Below are 21090 nucleotides of genomic sequence, written 5' to 3' on the forward strand. Positions count from 1 at the left end.
TGTCCTCTGCCCCCCTTCACCCCCCAATAGTGTCCTCTGCCCCCCTTCACCCCCCCAGTAGTGTCCTCTGCCCCCCTTCACCCCCCCAAGTAGTGTCCTCTGCCCCCTTCACCCCCCCAGTAGTGTCCTCTGCCCCCCTTCACCCCCCCCCAGTAGTGTCCTCTGCCCCCCTTCACCCCCCCCCAGTAGTGTCCTCTGCCCCCCTTCACCCCCCCCAGTAGTGTCCTCTGCCCCCCTTCACCCCCCAATAGTGTCCTCTGCCCCCCTTCACCCCCCAATAGTGTCCTCTGCCCCCCTTCACCATCCAATAGTGTCCTCTGCCCCCCTTCACCCCACCAGTAGTGTCCTCTGCCCCCCTTCACCCCCCCAAGTAGTGTCCTCTGCCCCCCTTCACCCCCCCAAGTAGTGTCCTCTGCCCCCCTTCACTCCCCCAAGTAGTGTCCTCTGCCCCCCTTCACCCCCCCAAGTAGTGTCCTCTGCCCCCCTCACCCCCCCAAGTAGTGTCCTCTGCCCCCCCTTCACCCCCCAGTAGTGTCCTCTGCCCCCCTTCACCCCCCCAGTAGTGTCCTCTGCCCCCCCTTCACCCCCCCAGTAGTGTCCTCTGCCCCCCTTCACCCCCCCAGTAGTGTCCTCTGCCCCCCTTTACCCCCCCAGTAGTGTCCTCTGCCCCCCCTTCACCCCCCCAGTGTGTCCTCTGCCCCCCTTCACCCCCCCCAGTAGTGTCCTCTGCCCCCCTCCCCCCCCCAGTAGTGTCCTCTGCCCCCCTTCACCCCCCCAGTAGTGTCCTCTGCCCCCCCCCGTCACACTATTGTCCTCTGTTGTCCCCCCCCAGCAGTGTCCTCTACCCCATTTACATCACCCACCCCCCTTCCACAGTCGTGCCCTTTGCCCCCCCATGCAGAAGTCCGTACACGGCACCCGCTTTGCACTAACCATGGTTGCAATCTTTAACGGGTTCCGATGCCAAAAAAATCATAAAATTAAAAAATGTTTTTGTTGTTTCACAGACACAGAGATTGTACAATCAGACTGTATAGTGTATGGGTAGTTCTAAGCTGGCCATAGATGGGAAGAATTTCAAAGAAAAATTCTTAAATTTGTACGAAAATTCTCAGAACATTCGAATGATGTCAGAAAGATTCCATTTGCTTTTAACATTTGGATTTTGGAATGAATGGAAACCACATACATTGTTAGAAATTCGTGTGTTTGAGAAAAAAAATTTCCAACCTGTTCCTTCGACTTTCCCGGTCATTGCGGCAGAAAACAAACCTCGATTTGACCCAACTAATGATTAGAAGAACGAACTTTTCAAAAACGATTCTTTTCTTAGGATTTTTTCGGTCAAAATTTTAGGGCCAGTTAAATCACTTTTTAAAGCGGAACTTCACCCAAAACCCCGCCCCCAAAACTACCCTTTTCCCAACTCCCCCCCCCTCCCTCTTTTAGAACCTAATTTTTTGGGGGGAGTAGGCACTAAACCCACATAATAAAAACTATCAAATGCTGTACATACTCACTCAGTCACTATGAGAGTCGTTTTCTGTATTCTGCAAAAAACCTGGTTGATCCTGCTGCTCTCTATCGCCCCCTTCTGCCCATGTCCCCAATTCAGCTAGGGGTTTTGCAGAGCAGTATTGGCAGCTCTGCACATGCTCAGTTTTCAGTGAGATTCTATGCTGAGCATTTCCTTCCTATCACATCTGAGCAGCCCATGTGGCTATAGAGTCACACATGTGGGCGTATACACAGTGGTAAAGAACAGCCCACTCCCTTCTGCCTCCTCCTCCATGCCCACTAACCAGCTATACACAACAGGGGTGGGATATTACATGTAGATTGACGGAGACTTCACCTCCCTGTTATTCTAAGACACAGGCCGGGGTGGCGTGACACAGCCTATGACTGGCAGAAATTTGCCCACACCATGTTATTGTCAAAAAAAAAATAATAGAGATTTAATTTCAAATATAATTTTGTATGACAATTTAAAACAGTTTATTTATATTATTTATTTTTACTATGTATCTCAAAGGCTGTTTTTCTTTATGTTAAACATGTGACCAGTTATAGAACATTTTTTATGTTTGTAACTATATAGTATATGGAAACACATCTCCTGTTGGAGATAAATAAAAACTTTTCTGTTAAAAAAAAAAAATGTGACCAGCAGCAGAGGACTAGAAGCTCCTCCTGCTTTTGTTTCCCTGCAGACAGGCTGGGAGAGAGCTGGGTCATGTGACAGCTGTATATCGATATATCGATATATTGATATATTGATGGGGAAAAAAGGGACTTAGATGTTTGTTTATTTATTTTTTTTAAAAGTATAAAAAAGTCAAAACTTTTTTTTAAGAGAAGGATTAGAACCCCCCTGGCAATTTTTATTGCTGCCTGTTGCCCCCATTAGGAAGAGTCATCCTCTCTATTTATTATTACTTGTTTACCATTATCATTGAAAGTGAAAAGAAAATCCCACATTTTGGGTTGTCTCAAGAAAAGTAATAGAGGGGGAAATCTTTCAATGGAGGACACTAGTTTTGGTGATGTGGGGGTTCCCTAAGGAATTCCCTTTATTTGCAGGGATTTCCCCTCACTTCCTGTTTGGTTATGGGACAGGAAGTGAAGGCAAATCTCAGCAATGGGACACAGATGGTAAAAAAAAAAAAAAAAAATCTAACAGGGATTAACCTTCCCTTACTCTATCCCAAAAAAATAGGATTTTTTAAAACAGCTTACCTGTAAAATCCTTTTCTTTCGAAGGACATCACGGGACACAGAGCCAGAGTAATTACTGATGGGTTATATAGGTATCACTGGTGATTGGACACTGGCACACCCTATCAGGAAGTTCAACCCCCTATATAATCCCTCCCCCTTGCAGGGATACCTCAGTTTTGTAGCCAAGCAATATAGTGTATTAGAAGAGGGGCGGGACCTCTGTGTCCCGTGATGTCCTTCGAAAGAAAAGGATTTTACAGGTAAGCTGTTTTAAAAAATCCTATTTTCTTTCTCGAACATCACGGGACACAGAGCCACAGTAATTACTGATGGGATGTCCCAGAGCAATGCTACCTGAGGGGGGGGAACCACGACCAAGTAGGGTGCAATCAGACCTGAGGACCCTGTACCGCTGCCTGCAGCACACTACGCCCAAAGGCGATATCCTCATGCCTTCTCACATCCACCTGATAGAATCTGGTGAATGTATGGACTGAAGACCAGGTTGCGGCCTTGCAGATTTGAGCCATAGAGGCCCGGTGATGCACTGCCCAAGAAGCACCAATAGCCCTTGTGGAATGTGCCCTGATCTGAAACGGAGGAATCTTCTGCTTCAGACCGTAAGCTTGAATGATCAATTGTCGAATCCATTTAGAAATGGTAGCTTTTGACGCTGCCTGTCCTCTATTGGGACCCTCTGGCAGCACAAACAAAACATCCGTCTTGCGGATCTGAGTAGTTGCCCCTAGATAGGCCTTAACTGCTCTTACTACATCCAACGAATGTAGAGATCTCTCTTCCGGAGAACAGGGATCTGGAAAAAACTAAGATGAGGGCGTAGTACCACTCTATCCTTGTGTATAATCAAATAAGGCTCCTTACAGGAAAGAGCTGCTAATTCTGATACTCTTCTAGCAGAAGAGATGGCCACCAGAAAAATTAATTTCCTTGTCAACAAGACCAAAGGAATCTGACATATTGGTTCAAAAGGCTGTTTCTGTAACACAGCCAGGACCAAATTCAAGTCCCAGGGGTTTAGGGGCGCTTTAACCGGAGGATTAAGACGCATCACCCCCTGCATAAAGTTTCGGACCAAAGAATGCGAAGCAAGTGGCCGCTGAAATAATACTGATAAAGCAGAGACCTGGCCCTTGATGGTACTCAAGGCCAGCTTCATCTCTAATCCCATCTGTAGAAAATCAAGGATTCTACCTATGACATATTTCCTGGGATGCCACCTCTGGATTCACACCAGGTTATATAAGCCTTCCAGACTCTATGATAAATCATCCTGGAAGCTGGCTTCCTTGCATTAATCAAGGTAGATATGACAGGACCTGAGAGCCCACAACTCTTCAGAACGTGGGTCTCAATAGCCAAACCATCAAATTTAGCGTTTGTAAGGCAGGATGGACTACTGGACCTTGAGATAACAGGTCTGGGCGTACCGGTAGTATCCACGGGGAACCCACCGTCATCCTTACTATTTCTGCATACCAAGTCCTTCTGGGCCAAGCGGGGGCCACCAGAAGTACCGACTTCCTTTCCTACCTGATCCTGCGAAGGAGTCGTGGTAGTAGCAGAATAGGCGGGAATGCGTAAATCAGTGAGAACCGATGCCACGGAATCACCAACGCATCCGTCCCGCATGCAAGAGGATCTTTTGTCCTTGCCACAAATCTGTCTATCTTTTTGTTGAATCGGGATGCAAAGAGATCTACATCTGGAACCCCCCATCTTTGGCATATGGCCCAAAAGACGTCAGGATGCAGAGAACATTCCCCTGGAAGTAACTGCTGGCGACTTAGATAGTCCGCCTGCCAATTCTCTATTCCCGGGATGAAACTGCCGATATGCATGGCACATGCTTCTCTGCCCAGACTAAGATCTGGTTCACCTCTTTTTGAGCAACTCGGCTCCGGGTGCCTCCCTGATGATTGACATAAGCCACTGCTGTGGCATTGTCGGACTGGATCCTGACCGGACAACCCTGTAGCCTGATAGTCCAGGCCTTTAGAGCTAGATGTATCGCCCGGATCTCCAGAATGTTGATGGGTAAGGTCCTCTCTGTCTTGGACCATACCCCTTGGACCGCAGCCTGTTCCAGAACTGCTCCTCAACCTGACAGACTGGCGTCTGTTGTTACCACCGTCCAGGTAACCGGTAGAAAGGATTTCCCCTTCTGCAGGTTTTCGGGTATGAGCCACCAATTAGGGCTCTGACGCACCGCATGCGACAGGTGCATCGGAAAGTCTAATGCCTGAACCTTCTTGTTCCAGGTCGACAGAATACTGTGTTGCAGCATTCTTGAGTGAAACTGAGCATAGGGAACTGTTTCGAATGAAGACACCATCTTCCCTATTAGCCTCATACAAAGGCGGACTGAGGGACCCTTCTTGGTCCTTACTGTCAGAATCAGCTCTCTCAAAGCAGTGATCTTTGCCTGGGGTAGAAATATTTTCTCCTGGCTTGTATCTATAATCAGACCTAAATACTCCAGTCTTCTTACTGGTTTTAGGAAAGACTTTTCTAAGTTGAGGATCCAACCTAGGTGTTCTAGATACCTGACCGTGGTCCTCAAGTTTCCATTCAAAGAGGCTACCGACCGGTCTATCAAGAGCAGGTCGTCTAGGTATGCTATGACAGCTATACCCTGAGCCCTTAATCTGGCCAGAGGAGGAGCCAAGATCTTTGTGAACACTCGAGGTGCAGTGGCTATCCCAAAAGGCAGAGCCACAAACTGGAAACGGCGCCCTCCTACCTCGAAGCGCAGAAACTTCTGATGAGCAGGAAAAATGGGCACATGCAGATATGCATCTCTGATGTCTATTGATGCCAGAAATTCTCCTCCCTGCAGGGTGGGAACTACTGTTCGAATTGATTCCATGCGGAAGGATTGAATCCTTAGGAATCGGTTCAGATCCCTTAAGTCCAAAATGGGCCTGACATCCCCATTTGGCTTTTGGACCGTAAAAAGGTTGGAATAGAAGCCCAATCCCTGGTCCTTTGCGGGAACTATCATAATGACCTCCTGCGACAAAAGTCGCTCTAACGCTAGAAGGAGCGACTGCTTCTTCTCTGGGTCTCTGGGAACATTTGATCTGAGGAACCGAGGAGAAGGGAATTCCTGAAACTCCAGCTTGTACCCTAAGGTTACCGTGGAGACTACCCATCTGTCCTGGAAGTCCTCGTGCCAGAGCTCTGAGAACTGTCGCAGTCTTCCCCCCACTCGAGTGAGCGGGGGCGCCCCCTCATGCAGAGGTCTTAGTGTTTTGCCTAGTAGGCTTCTTTCCCCAGGACTTCTTTTGTCCCTGGGGTTGACTCTTGTCTCTGGACCCCGATGGAGGCGGCCTTCGAGACTGCCTGGAGGCTGAAGCCCCCGGCGCTGGGGAAAGAGTCCGTTTGAAAAAGGGACGCTTACTCTTCTTCTTGACAGGTAAGAGAGTGCTTTTCCCACAAGAGATTCTCTTGATATAGTTATCCAAGTCCTCTCCAAACAACCTTGCACCACGAAATGGAAACCCAGCCAGTAGCTTCTTACATGGTGCTTCGGCTGACCAATTTTTCAACCATAGGATTCTACGTATATGCACCAACCCCAGTGAAAGACGGGAGGTTTGCACGATAGAATCTCTAATGGCGTCAACCACAAAGCATAAGGCCGCTGGAAGGTTAGCAAACCCCTGGGCCTGCTGTTCAGGTAATACTTTGATGACCTGCTTAACATGGTCTCTTAAGTATTGACAGACTCCAATCGCTGCTACTGCAGGTTGGGCCACTGATCCTGCTAAGGAGAAAACATCCTTCAATAGGGATTCCATCCTTTTATCTACAGGATCCCTGAGCATCTGAGCATTGTCTACAGGACAAGTCAGGCTATTATTTACGGAGGAAATGGCGGCATCAATAGCCGGTATTCCCCACATTTTAATAAACTTTTCTTCCATCGGATAAAGTGTTGAAAACTTTCTCGGTGGAAAAAAACGTTTGTCTGGGTGATCCCACTCAGAATAAATAAGCTCTTCAAGTAAAGTATGAACAGGAAAAGCATGTGCTGCTTAGAAAGGTTTCAGTGACCCCAAAGCAGAAGAGGATTCTTTAGCAGTTTCAGGTATGGGCAACTTAAATGTGGATCGGACCAATCCAGTGAGGATCTGCACTAAGACTTTCTCCTCTTGGGAAGTCGCAGAGGGTCCCTCTCCACCTGATTCCCCCGAAGAGGAATCATCCATCCCATCCCAATCCTCTGAAAGGGACTCATCTCCTTTATCCCAGAGCTCCTCTGTCTGAGGGTCTTGGGGAACAGAGGAAGGCCTAGTGCGTTTTCTTCCACTGAGTGAAGACGTAATCACGGCCATTAATCTTTCCTCTAGACCATTAATGGTTGAGGAAAAAACCTCTTGTGTAATATATACAGGGGCTGAAGTGCCAGAAGCAGGTGTAGCCCCTGACCCCGATGGCTCTCCCTGGCTAGCCGTCCCTGGCCCATCTTTAGGGGGGGAGGATGCTGCCGACAGGGGGCCCTCAGAACCTGAAGAAGATCCCCTAGTGTCTCTGGTTCCTGGGGTGCTTGAACCTCTTCTACCCATAGTGCAAAGCAACAAGGTGTGAGGTATACAAATGAACACTGCCCGCTGAGCGATGTAGTCTGGCTAAAAGCCTTGCTACCCAATGCTCAGTCTGGTGTTACTTCAGTAAATGCTGCCTAGGAGAATGCCTGTGTCCCACCTTACATGCGACCGTCAGCTCTGTGTCTCTCAGAAGGCTGAGTGCACCTGTACAGAGTGCCTCTAATAGCCTGCAGCTGGCCTGAGTGGGAGTCTAAACACTCTGTGCTGACATCCCGCCCCCTCCTCTACCGCCCCCCCCCCTCGAGTTTTGAAAAAAACGAGCGCTTCCCGCACTGCCGACTCTCCTGTCATGCTTCTGGAGAAAAGGCTGGGGATGGGGGGGGAGAAGGAGGGAGACTGGTAACAAGATTTGCCTGAACGGCTATCTTCAGAGATGGTGGCCTTTAGGCCACAGAGCCCGGGTGGTATAACCACTTTCTAGACCCCTGTGGCCCCTCTCTAGCCTGGGGGGAACATTCAAACATGAGAAATCCCCCCTTTCCACCTTACCTGCTTGCAGCCTGCTTTGAGATGCTGGGAATAATCAGCACTGAACACCTGAGACAAAGTCAGCATGTGTAGGTTTGTGCTCTTGGCAGCCCCCGGTGGTCACAATAGGCATAGCATGCATTTACCTTAAAGGAGAAAAGCCACTAGAACTCAAAAATTCTGTGGAATCTCCTCTTACCTTATCCAGCCGCAGGGTGCTGTTTACACAGACCCAATCTTCACCTCTCACGGTGGGCTCCGTTTGAAAAAACCGTCAGAGACTGGGGCCCCCATCAGTAGGGGGATCCAACAGTTCTGGGACCGTAAAGCACCTCGCCAGAAATTAGGAAGTTTAAAGCCATTTTCTGATCTGCGGGGTCCAGCTCTCTAAAAAGAGAAGCATTACGGGTAAAACCTCGTTTCTTCGGACACGAGGCCCGGGTACCATTCAATTCGGCCATGAAAAGACACTTCGAATGGATCCGGTTCGCCTGGCTTGCCCCAGTATAGGATCTTAGGATATTCCCTTTGGAGCTCAGCACAGGACATCTTTACACGTCCAACACCTAAGACACTGGCGTAAAAACTGAGGTATCCCTGCAAGGGGGAGGGATTATATAGGGGGTTGAACTTCCTGATAGGGTGTGCCAGTGTCCAATCACCAGTGATACCTATATAACCCATCAGTAATTACTGTGGCTCTGTGTCCCGTGATGTTCGAGAAAGAAAAGAATGTTGCCTATAGTTCTACTTTAAGTTAAAATTACAGTGCCATTATCCATATACAGAAACCCTCTCTTTTTGTCATCATATACAGAAATAAAAGGGGCAATGTACATTAAATAGTGTGTGTTTAGTATCACTATAAAACATTAGTAAACATAACTTTTTTTTTTTTACCTACAGGTAAGCTTATAATAAAACTTATCTGTAGGTAAAATGAATATCACCTAAATGTGCACCGCTTAGGACAGGGATATGCAATTAGCGGACCTCCAGCTGATGCAGAACTACAAATCCCATGAGGCATAGCAAGACTCTGACAGCCACAGGCATGACACCCAGAGGCAGAGGCATGATGGGACTTGTAGTTTTGCAACAGCTGGAGGTCCGCTAATTGCCTATCCCTGGCTTAGGAGATATTCTAGTGAGCCTGTGGTGTCACCGGCACATGTGCTCTGAAGGAAGGGCATACCAGTATCGTTCCTTCAGAGCTCCATGCCACGGCGGCGTCGTGGCTTGGCCAGTCAAGCGACCGCAACTCACGAACCCGGAAGGAAGACCAGGGTGAAGATGGAAGCCTCTGCAGCTGTGGTAGCGCGCAGCTGGAGGGCTTCGTTTCATAATGTGCTAGTATGCAATGCATACTAGCACATTATGCCTTTACCTTGTAGGAAGACTTTTTTTTTTGTTTAGCTTTAGGGCCGGTTCACACGGGGGCGACTTGTCAGGCGACCTAGCCGCCTGACAAGTCGCCTCCCGTTCTGTACAATGGAACCGTTCTAATCGGAGCGACGCAAGTCGCTCCGACTTAGAAGAAAGGTTCCTGTACTACTTTGGGGGCGACTTGCATAGACTTCTATACAGAAGTCGTCTTGCAAGTCGCCCCGGCAGTCGTGTGCAGGTCGCCTCGGTGAGGCGACTTGCAAGTCGTGCCGCCTCTGGTGTGAACCGAGGCTAACTACCGCTTTTATTTCTACACCGCACATATAAAAGGCAACATGGTTAAGGATGCTTTAAAAGGCCATCAGGGCAAATGCACCTACCATAAGAGTCAAGCGTTGGTTTGAGATCTCTGTACAGTCCGGTGACGTTTAGGATTTCTCGTACCGATAAGTCTCTGTATTTGTACTGAAAACACACACACAAAAAAAAATAAAAAAAATCAATAATTAACATTATTGCTACACAAAAAAAAAAAACCTTGCAACTATAAAATTTCTGAATGGATTCTTTATATTAAGAACATTACACAATCATTATGCCCAATAAAAACATTCATTGGACTTTATTGGGTAACTATACATCACCATCCAGGACGGGGGGGGGGATGAGAAGAAAAAAAAAAAAGAAGGAAGAGTGACAAATGAAAAGGCAAAGTGGGGAAGAGAACAGAAAATAAGGAATGCGAGAGAAACAGAACAGAGAAGAAGGAGACAGCAAAGGTGGGAGACAAATTGAAAAACCTTCATCGACTGAAAAAATGCATAGCACCATATGTATGTAGAGTACAGCCACTACATTACCAGTAGATACACCCCCCCCCCCCATGGCTTTACCAGATGATCCGATCGTTCATATCTCCATGATTTTGGAGCCTTAATTCATATGCAAATAGTTTTTGAATACACAGGTAAATATTATGACCAGTGATGGCTATGGTGCTATGCATTTTTTCAGTCGATGAAGGTTTTTCTATTTGTTCAATTTGCATATATTCATATATTGTTGTAATTGTTGTCTGTTTTTTCAAAAATTCTGTTTACTTCTAGTGCTTATTGTGCCCGATACCAATTACATCTCCTGAAGAAGCCAATTATCAAGGCGAAACATGTAGAGAGATGAAGTCAGTCAGCACATGTATTAGTACTGTAATATCAAGATTTACTCTTTGTATGTCTGCTTTTAGTGTTTGAATAAATTTCTATTTTTTTATAAAATTATTTTGTTCTAATTTGGCACCTTAAAAATCCCATAAACCTTGTTTAAACTTCTTAAATATTTTGTAAGGGAGGGATGTGGTGCTATATTTTCTAGATGATAGGCAAAATACCATTTCTGCCTGTAAAAGCAATCCAGCAGCTAATCAGCTACTAGGATGGCTTTTACACTGCGGGGAATCGCTGGCTGGAAAAAAAAAAAAAGAAAGATGTCTGGATGATGACTGTAGCTGCACCCATCACCCAGTTATCTTCACTCCAAGTCCAGGACGTCATGACGCCATGCCGGAGGGAAGTGGTTACTAACCAGTGACACATCTTCTATAAGATGACAACAGACACCTGGCTGCTCAGTCAGTGGCCTCTCCAGCTTTCATATTTAGGGGGGGCACATGGTGGGACAGGGACAAAAGTAGGGGGGCAACTATAAAATGCAAATATATATATGTATATATATCCTGGGGCCCTTTACTAAGACCCCACAACGGCCCTTTCACATGTTCTGCAGTGAGCTCCATTCCTACTGTATTGGGGCCCCCCAGGGTGGCAAAAAAAACAAGAGATATATGTCACCAGCATACCAAGAAAATATAAGGGTCCAAAGCAGTGGGAGAACTATCAGGGGTGCAAAGGTTGTCTTGCCACTGGGCCCTGGTGTTCCCAGCCTCCTCTTGCTGTCCTGCCCCTGCTATTGACTGCGCTGGTCTGGCATCTCTTGGAATACACAGGCTTGTTCTCCTGTCCTAAGGATGGGAGAAATCAGTCTGTTTTTTCAGTAACTGAGAGTCCTGGTGGAGTCCTTCCTGCAACTCGCTCTTCTCCCAGCCAATGAGGATGCAGGGGAAGGAGCAGATCGGGCGGCTGTGGTTGTGTGAGCGCTCGCATTATGCAGTGTCAGCGAGCAGAGGGAGGGGGGAGGAAACCCCCGCAGGAGCTGACTGGGGACGCTCTCCCTCTTAGACAATTTTTTTTTTTTTTTTTTTTACAAATAGGCAATTTTTTTTTTAATTGGGGGGGCACAGCATAATGTTGGGAGGGTCAGGGCCCCCTCTGGCTCCCCCCCTAGGGACACCATTGTGCTCAGTACCCCCCCGGGGGGCAATGGCAGTCAGAGCATGCTGTGCTTTGTAGTTCTCCAAAGGCTGCTGAGTCTTAGGTGCCCAGTGCTGGATAACACACATCCTGACAAATGTCCTCTGGAATAAATCAATCATTGATGTGTGTGCCGGTATTATCACTTCCCTAAGCAGACTCCTCGGCTCCTCCCGTGTACTCGGCTTATGATGACCTCACCATGACTCAGGAGGTGAGCGATCCGGATTCCAGCCCGAGACTTCTCTGCAACACATGACGATGACAGCACCTCGCCCCTCCTCCGAGCACACGCCACTCTCCGGAATCACCACTGCTGGTGACTTCTACATGGAATTCTAACTATTAAACCCAAAAGCAAAACATTTCTTACCAATTTCTTAGATGTGATGGCTGCATTCGTTTTTTTTTTTTTTTTCTTCTTCTATTTTCATCTGGTGATCCAACCAGTAAGTCTGTTGCTTTTCAATAGAAAAGCTTGCTTGCAGTTACAAGGACAAAACCCATTTACCACTGGCAGGGGCGCTTACAATGATCAGCTTTTATTTACTCACTCATATAAAACCTTTATCCCAAAAGAAGAAAAAAAAAAAAGTTTGCTGTACCTGGTTATAAAGTGTGAGCTGGAGTTTGGCTTCAGTTTGTTAGTGTATTTAAATCTGCTAATACATTTAACACTAACCCTACCCCGACTGATAATACTGCTGTGCCTCCTGTGCTCAATCCTCCAGAGTGGGGGCGGGGGGGGGGACTCTAATATAGAAGGAGTGCTACTGGCCAGATCACCAGGTGACAACAGATGGAGGAAAGCCTAAAAAAGAAAACAAATGCAGCCACCACATGTAATGATTGGTAAGCTGTCATTTTTGGTTTTTAATTTAAAGTGGCATTAACCCCTTAACGCCAGCGCCTTCTGGCCCTTTAAGGGGTTTCTGATGCTGGGACGCGGGGCGGGGTTTACGGTCATGTGACCGCCGTGACTGGGTGTCACATGATCGGAAAGCTCCCAATCCCAAGTAGAGTTTGGAACGTGCAGGATGGGCGCTCTCGGCACAAGTTTGTATACAGTTTAGTACGCAGATATGCGGCTGCTCGGTACCAAGGCCCATCCTCTGAAAGGTCACATATTTGCGTTCTGTCACCGCAAAAAAGTTAAAGGTTTAAACAAACAGGGTTTACTTCCTCTTTATGTGTTCCCTTCACTGGAACTAAGGGGCCAAACCCAACCCCTGAAAAACAACCCCTCACCATAATCCCCCCTCCACTAAATGATTTGGACCAGTACACAAAGCAAGGTCCATAAAGACATGGATGAGCGAGTTTGGGGTGGAGGAACTTGACTGGCCTGCACAGAGTCCTGACCTCAACCCCATAGAGCACCTTTGGGATGAATTAGAGCGGAGACTGCGAGCCAGGCCTTCTCGTCCAACATCGGAGCCTGACCTCCTCACAAATGCACTTCTGGAAGAATGGTCAAACATTCCCATAGACACACTCCTAAACCTTGTGGATGGCCTTCCTAGAAGAGTTAAAGCTGTTATAGCTGTAAAGGGCGGGACAACTCACACCCTACAGACTAAGACTGGGATGTCATTAAAGTTAATTCATTTTGTATGGACACAAATCACACCACAAAGTATCGGTTTCGGGTACTGGGAGCCTTTTCTCGAGTACTCGTGAACTCGGTATTGGCGTCGATACCGGTATCTGTGCATCCCTAACTTTAAATAAATACCTTTTCTTTCTTTTTTTTAGTTTTGTATGGTTTCACTTACTGACTCTTCACCTTGGTGAGTATGAGGTAGGTCCTGTATGGCGAGTATGAGGTAGGTCCTGTATGGCGAGTATGAGGTAGGTCCTGTATGGCGAGTATGAGGTAGGTCCTGTATGGCGAGTATGAGGTAGGTCCTGTATGGCGAGTATGAGGTAGGTCCTGTATGGTGAGTATGAGGTAGGTCCTGTATGGTGAGTATGAGGTAGGTCCTGTATGGTGAGTATGAGGTAGGTCCTGTATGGTGAGTATGAGGTAGGTCCTGTATGGTGAGTATGAGGTAGGTCCTGTATGGTGAGTATGAGGTAGGTCCTGTATGGTGAGTATGAGGTAGGTCCTGTATGGTGAGTATGAGGTAGGTCCTGTATGGTGAGTATGAGGTAGGTCCTGTATGGTGAGTATGAGGTAGGTCCTGTATGGTGAGTATGAGGTAGGTCCTGTATGGGGAGTACGAGGTAGGTCCTGTATGGGGAGTACGAGGTAGGTCCTGTATGGGGAGTACGAGGTAGGTCCTGTATGGGGAGTACGAGGTAGGTCCTGTATGGGGAGTACGAGGTAGGTCCTGTATGGGGAGTACGAGGTAGGTCCTGTATTCAGTATGAGATCCCGGGGCTTGTGAAGACACGACACGGATTCATGGGACCAGGCAGGGATCTGTGGCTTTCTCCCCACCACAGGTCTTTGTCTGTCTACAGGGCCTGATAGAGACGTGTGATATATCTCTGTGTGCAGGTGAGGGGTGTGTGGGGGGGGGGTCATGCCAATGCACAGCCACACTGCATGTCTCTGCCCATCCCATAGACTGGAAGAGACCCAAAGCTTGTCTGCACATAGGTGGAATCCCGTTCCAAGATGGCAGGCAGAAGGAGATGGGTACGATGGGGCAGCAGAGAGAAAAAAAACTGAGTAGAACAATGAAATGAGGATAGGAATAGTAGATGGATGGGGTGATGGGTGACAGATGAGGACAGACCAGTAGAGGGCGGTTGGTGAGAAAGTGACAGATGATGGACCATATAGTGTAATAATAATAGTGTAATAACAGTAAGAGGGGTGACAGAAGGTGGAGGGATCAGTACTGGGGGGAGGGGGGGGGGTGATAATAGAAGAGGGAAAGGGCATTAGTGGAGGAGAGACTGAAAGAAGCAGGAGAGGACAGGAGGAGACTGGGGTGACAGATGATGGGGCATATACTGGGGTGATAGTCAGGCAGACAGTGGATAGACAGATGATGGGACATACAGCGAGGGACAGAATAACAACAAAAATATCCAGAAAAACGCATTTCACAAAAGTTATAAGTTGATTTGCATTTTAATGAGTGAAATAAGTATTTGATCTCCTATCAAATAAGCACGATTTCTGGCTCCCAGGTGTCTTCTATACAGGTAACAAGCTGAGATTAGGAGCACTCTCTTAAAGGGAGTGCTCCTAATCTCAGCTTGTTACCTGTATAAAAGACACCTGTCCACAGAAGCAATCAATCGGATTCCAATCTCTCCACCATGGCCAAGACCAAAGAGCTGTCCAAGGATGTCGGGGACAAGATTGTAGACCTACACAAGGCTGGAATGGGCTACAAGACCATCGCCAAGCAGCTTGGTGAGAGGGTGACAACAGTTGGTGCGATTATTCACAAATGGAAGAAACACAAAATAACTGTCAGTCTCCCTCGGTCTGGGGCTCCATGTGAGATCTCACCTCGTGGAGTTTCAATGATCATGAGAACGGTGAGGAATCAGCCCAGAACTACACGGGAGATACTTGTCAATGATCTCAAGTCAGCTGGGACCAAAGTCACCAAGAAAACAATTGGTAACACACTACACTGTGAAGGACTGAAATCCTGCAGTGCCTGCAAGGTCCCCCTGCTCAGTAAAGCACATGTACAGGACCGTCTGAAGTTTTCTAATGAACATCTGAATGATTCAGAGGAGAACTGGGTGAAAGTGTTGTGATCAGATGAGACCAAAATTGAGCTCTTTGGCATCAACTCAACTCTCTGTGTTTGGAGGAGGAGGAATGCTGCCTATGACCCCAAGAACACCATCCCCACCATCAAACATGGAGGGAGAAACATTATGCTTTGGGGGTCTTTTTCTGCTAAGGGGACAGCACAACTTCACCGCATCAAATGGACGATGGACGGGGCCATGTACCATCAAATGTTGGGTGAGAACCTCCTTCCCTCAGCCAGGGCACTGAAGATGGGTCATGGATGGGTATTCCAGCATGTCAATGACCCAAAACACACGGCCAAGGCAACAAAGGAGTGGCTCAAGAAAAAGTACATTAAGGTCCTGGAGTGGCCTAGTCAGTCTCCAGACCTCAATCCCATAGAAAATATGTGGAGGGAGCCGAAGGTTCGAGTTACCAAACGTCAGCCTCAAAACCTTAATGACTTGGAGAGGATCTGCAAAGAGGACAAAATCCCTCCTGTGTGCAAACCTGGAGGCCAACTACAAGAAACGTCTGACCTCTGTGATTACCAACAAGGGTTTCTCCACCAAGTACTAAATCATGTTTTGTGAAGGGAAAATACTTATTTCATTCATTAAAATGCAAATCAATTTATAACTTTTTTTGAAATGTATTTTTCTGGATATTTTTGTTGTTATTTTGTCTCTCACTGTTAAAATAAACCGACCAATAAAATTATAGACTGATCATTTCTGTCAGTGGGGCAAATATACAAAATCAGCAGGGGGTCAAATACTTTTTTCCTTACTGTATAACAGGGGGATAGGAGGGTGACAGATGACAGGTGGATAGGAGGGAGACAGATGACAGGTGGATAGGAGGGTGACAGATGACAGGGGGATAGGAGGGAGACAGATGACAGGTGGATAGGAGGGAGACAGATGACAGGGGGATAGGAGGGTGACAGATGACGGGGATAGGACGGTGAGAGGTGACAGGCCTATCCTGGGATGACAGGGGGATAGGAGGGTGACAGATGACAGGGGGATAGGAGGGTGATGGGATTATTATGGAATGACAGACTGGTGGGTAGTAGGGTGACAGATGATAGGACATATAATGGAGTGACGGAGGGATAGTAGGGTGACGGATGATAGGACATATAATAGGGGGATAGAAGGGTGACGGATGATAGGACATATAATAGGGGGATAGAAGGGTGACAGATGATAGGACATATAATAGGGGGATAGAAGGGTGACGGATGATAGGACATATAATAGGGGGATGAAGGGTGACGGATGATAGGACATATAATAGGGGGATGAAGGGTGACGGATGATAGGACATATAATAGGGGGATAGAAGGGTGACAGATGATAGGACATATAATAGGGGGATAGAAGGGTGACGGATGATAGGACATATAATAGGGGGATGAAGGGTGACGGATGATAGGACATATAATAGGGGGATGAAGGGTGACAGATGATAGGACATATAATAGGGGGATGAAGGGTGACGGATGATAGGACATATAATAGGGGGATGAAGGGTGACAGATGATAGGACATATAATAGGGGGATGAAGGGTGACGGATGATAGGACATATAATAGGGGGATAGAAGGGTGACGGATGATAGGACATATAATAGGGGGATAGAAGGGTGACGGATGATAGGACATATAATAGGGGGATAGAAGGGTGACGGATGATAGGACATATAATAGGGGGATGAAGGGTGACGGATGATAGGACATATAATAGGGGGATGAAGGGTGACAGATGATAGGACATATAATAGGGGGATGAAGGGTGACGGATGATAGGACATATAATAGGGGGATGAAGGGTGACGGATGATAGGACATATAATAGGGGGATGAAGGGTGACGGATGATAGGACATATAATAGGGGGATGAAGGGTGACGGATGATAGGACATATAATAGGGGGATGAAGGGTGACAGATGATAGGACATATAATAGGGGGATGAAGGGTGACAGATGATAGGACATATAATAGGGGGATGAAGGGTGACGGATGATAGGACATATAATAGGGGGATAGAAGGGTGACGGATGATAGGACATATAATAGGGGGATGAAGGGTGACGGATGATAGGACATATAATAGGGGGATGAAGGGTGACAGATGATAGGACATATAATAGGGGGATGAAGGGTGACGGATGATAGGACATATAATAGGGGGATGAAGGGTGACGGATGATAGGACATATAATAGGGGGATGAAGGGTGACAGATGATAGGACATATAATAGGGGGATGAAGGGTGACAGATGATAGGACATATAATAGGGGGATGAAGGGTGACAGATGATAGGACATACATTGGGTGAAAGATGACGGGGTGTTGACTAGAATGATAGTCAGGGGGTGACAGATGATATATTGGGGTAACAGTCATGGGGTGTAATGGGGGTGATCGGAGGGGGGAGGGGACAGTGGGGTGATAGAAGAGAGCAGTGATGGGGGAGGGGGCAGTAGATGGGGTGACAGATGATATAATGGGGTGATAGGTGGGGGAGGGGAATGTAGGAAGATATAAGGAGGGGGCAGTGGGGTGATAGAAGAGAGCAGTGATGGGGGAGGGGGCAGTAGATGGGGTGACAGATGATATAATGGGGTAATAGGTGGGGGAGGGGAATGTAGGAAGATATAAGGAGGGGGCAGTGGGGTGACATGTGATGGGGGAAGGGGACGGGTATCATAGACTGGAGTCCAGTGAGGGGGAGGGGAGATTTGGGGTGACAGCGGGCTGTCAGGTGACCCGGCGGTGGGCGTGTCTCTCTCACCTTGGTCAGCATCTTCTTGAGCTGGGCCTCGGACACCGCCATGGTGATGGGGGGTCCCTCCGTCCTCTCCTCTCACTCCCCAGACCAAACCCAACAGAGCCGGAAACCCAGCTGTCCGCACCGCCACTTCCGCTTCTGGCGTCTACGTCACTTCCCTGGATACAGGCCTCTGTCACCGTGGTGACCGCAGCCGGGACCGCCGCCGCCATCTTGGAGAAGGGCAGGAAGAGACCTCCTTCCCTCCCTCCTCCTCCTCTTCCTCTTCCTCTGATACTCCTATGTACAATATTACAGCCCCTCATCCCTTGTCTGTAACCCCAATACCTTCCATTGTCTGCCACCCCCCATCCCTCCCAACCTTGTCATACAACTCTTATCCCTTCCATTACTTGCCAACCCCCATCCCTCCATCCCTGTCACCCCATTGTCCCCTCTTCCCATGTATGGAACTTCAATGCACCTCATTACTTGCCAACTCCCAACCCCCATCCCTGTACAGTACCTTGAAAAAGTATTCACACCCCTTGAAATTTCCCACATTTTGTCATGTTACAACCAAAAACGTAAATGTATTTTATTGGGATTTTATGTGATAGACCAACACAAAGTGGCTCATAATTGTGAAGTGGAAGGAAAATGATAAATAGTTTTCAACGTGTTTTACAAATAAATATGTAAAAAGTGTGGGGGGTACATTTGTATGGCGCCCCCCGGAGTCAATACTTTGTATAACCTCCTTTCACTGCAATTACAGCTGCAAGTCTTTTTGGGGATGTCTCTACCAGCTTTGCACATCTAGAGAGGGACATTTTTGCCCATTCTTCTTTGCAAAATATCTGAAGCTCTGTCAGATTGGATGGAGAGTGTCTGGACAGCAATTTTCATATCTTGCCACAGATTCTCAATTGGACTTAGGTCTGGACTGTGACTGGGTCATTCTAACACATGAATATGCTTTGATCTAAACCATTCCATTGTAGCTCTGGCTGTATGTTTCGGGTCGTTGTGCTGCTGGAAGGTGAACCTCCGCCCCAGTCTCAAGTCAAGTTTGCAGACTCTAACAGGTTTTCTTCTAAGATTGCCCTGTATTTGGCTTCATCCATCTTCCCATCAACTCTGACCAGCTTCCCTGTCCCTGCTGAAGAAAACCATCCTCACCACATGATGCTGCCACCACCATGTTTCACGGTGGGGATTGTGTGCTCATGGTGGTGTGCAGTGTTAGTTTTCCACCACACACAGCGTTTTGCTTTTAGGCCAAAAAGTTCAATTTTGATCTGATCTGACCAGATCACCTTCTTCCACTTGTTTGCTGTGTCCCCCACATGGCTTCTCACAAAACTGCAAACGGGACTTCTTATGACTTTCTTTCCACAATGTCTTTCTTCTTGTCACTCTTCCATAAAGGTCAGATTTGTGGAGAACACGACTAATAGTTGTCCTGTGGACAGATTCTCCCACCTGAGCTGTGGATCTCTGCAGCTCCTCCAGAGTTACCATGGACCTCTTGGCTGCTTCTCTGATGAATGTTCTCCTTGCCCGGCCTGTCAGTTTAGGTGGACGGCCATGTCTTGGTAGGTTTGCAGTTGTGCCATACTCTTTCCATTTTCAGATGATGGATTGAACAGAGCTCCGTGAGATGTTCAAAGCTTGGGATATTTTTTTTTATAACCTAACCCTGCTTTATATTCTCCACAACTTTATCCCTGACCTGTCCGGTGTGTTCCTTGGCCTTCATGATGCTGTTTGTTCACTAAGGTTCTCTAACAAACCTCTGAGGGCTTCACAGAACAGCTGTATTTATACTGAGAATAAATTACACACAGGTGGACTCAATTTACTAATTAGGTGACTTCTGAAGGCAATTGGTTCCACTAGATTTTAGTTAGGGGTATCAGAGTAAAGGGGGCTGAATACAAAATGTACACCACACTTTTCACATATTTAAAAAAAAATTGAAAACCATTTATCATTTTCCTCCCACCTCACAATTATGTGCCACTTTGTGTTGGTCCATTCCATAAAATCTCAATAAAATACATTTACGTTTTTGGTTGTAACCTGACAAAATGTGGAGAATTTCAAGGGGTATGAATACTTTTTCAAGGCACTGTATGTAACCACCTTACCTTCCATTGCCTCCCACCCCACTGTCCTTTCCTTCCAGCCCTCTACCTCCCAATACTTCCAACCAGTCACCCCACTGTCCCTTTCTTTCTCCATATGTAACCCCAATACTGTACCTCTCATTGCTTGCCACGTCCCAATCCTGTCACCCCAATATCTTTAATTACTTGCTATCCCCGTACTTCCCAACCCTGCCATCCACCTGTCCCCTCCTTCCAATGCCTGGCATATCACTACCTCACAACACTGTCAACCAATTGCCCCCTACATGTCATCCCAGTACACCCAACCAGCCACCCCACTGCTCCCTACTTTCCCTGTATGTAGCCCCATTTACTTGAATTGCCCGCCACCCACCAACCCTGTCACCCCCGTGTCTCCTAGAAAATAACAAAGAGAGGGCACATCAGCCTAGTGCATTATCTTTGCAAACCATTTATATTAAAGAAAAAGAAAAAAATGTTATACTCACAAATGCTAGTGTATGTAAACTCATCGATGGATCCCAAAATCAGACATCTGATCCACAGCAAGTACTCTCATACATGGAAATAATCCACTTAAGTCTCTTATTGCTGACGTGTTTCAAGGGGAGTTCTCTCTTCATCAGAATCCCAGGGAGCCCTCTCTGTTTTCTCATTCATGTAAATTGGGGCATACCCCTACCTCACAAACCTGTCACTCCCTCCTTCCCCTGTATGTAATCCCAGTACCCACAACCAATCACCCCAATGTCTTCTTCTTTCCCTGTACGTAACTTTAACTGTACCCTGTCTGCCATCCCTCTACCTCCCAACCCAGTCCCCCCCACTGTCCCTTTCATATTACCCCAATACCTCCCATTGCCTGCCTTATTCTACCATCCAACCCTATCACCC

At 47.2% G+C, this 21090-nt stretch overlaps 1 protein-coding gene across 1 annotated transcript in view; it reads right to left on the minus strand.

Moving 5' to 3' along the window:
* TSG101 (tumor susceptibility 101) overlaps nt 1-18242 on the minus strand; it is a 62829-nt gene extending 44587 nt beyond the window's left edge. Inside the window, exons 1-2 of the mRNA XM_073604118.1 lie at nt 18086-18242; nt 9587-9671 (exon numbers count right to left, since the gene is read on the minus strand). Of these exons, the coding sequence (XP_073460219.1) occupies nt 9587-9671; nt 18086-18127 (127 nt within the window). The 5' untranslated portion in view covers nt 18128-18242. The remainder of the gene's footprint in view (nt 1-9586; nt 9672-18085) is intronic.
* Nucleotides 18243-21090: the final 2848 nt, after the last annotated feature.

The sequence above is a fragment of the Aquarana catesbeiana genome, linkage group LG11 (assembly GCF_042186555.1).
Source record: "Aquarana catesbeiana isolate 2022-GZ linkage group LG11, ASM4218655v1, whole genome shotgun sequence".
Lineage (NCBI taxonomy): Eukaryota > Metazoa > Chordata > Amphibia > Anura > Ranidae > Aquarana > Aquarana catesbeiana.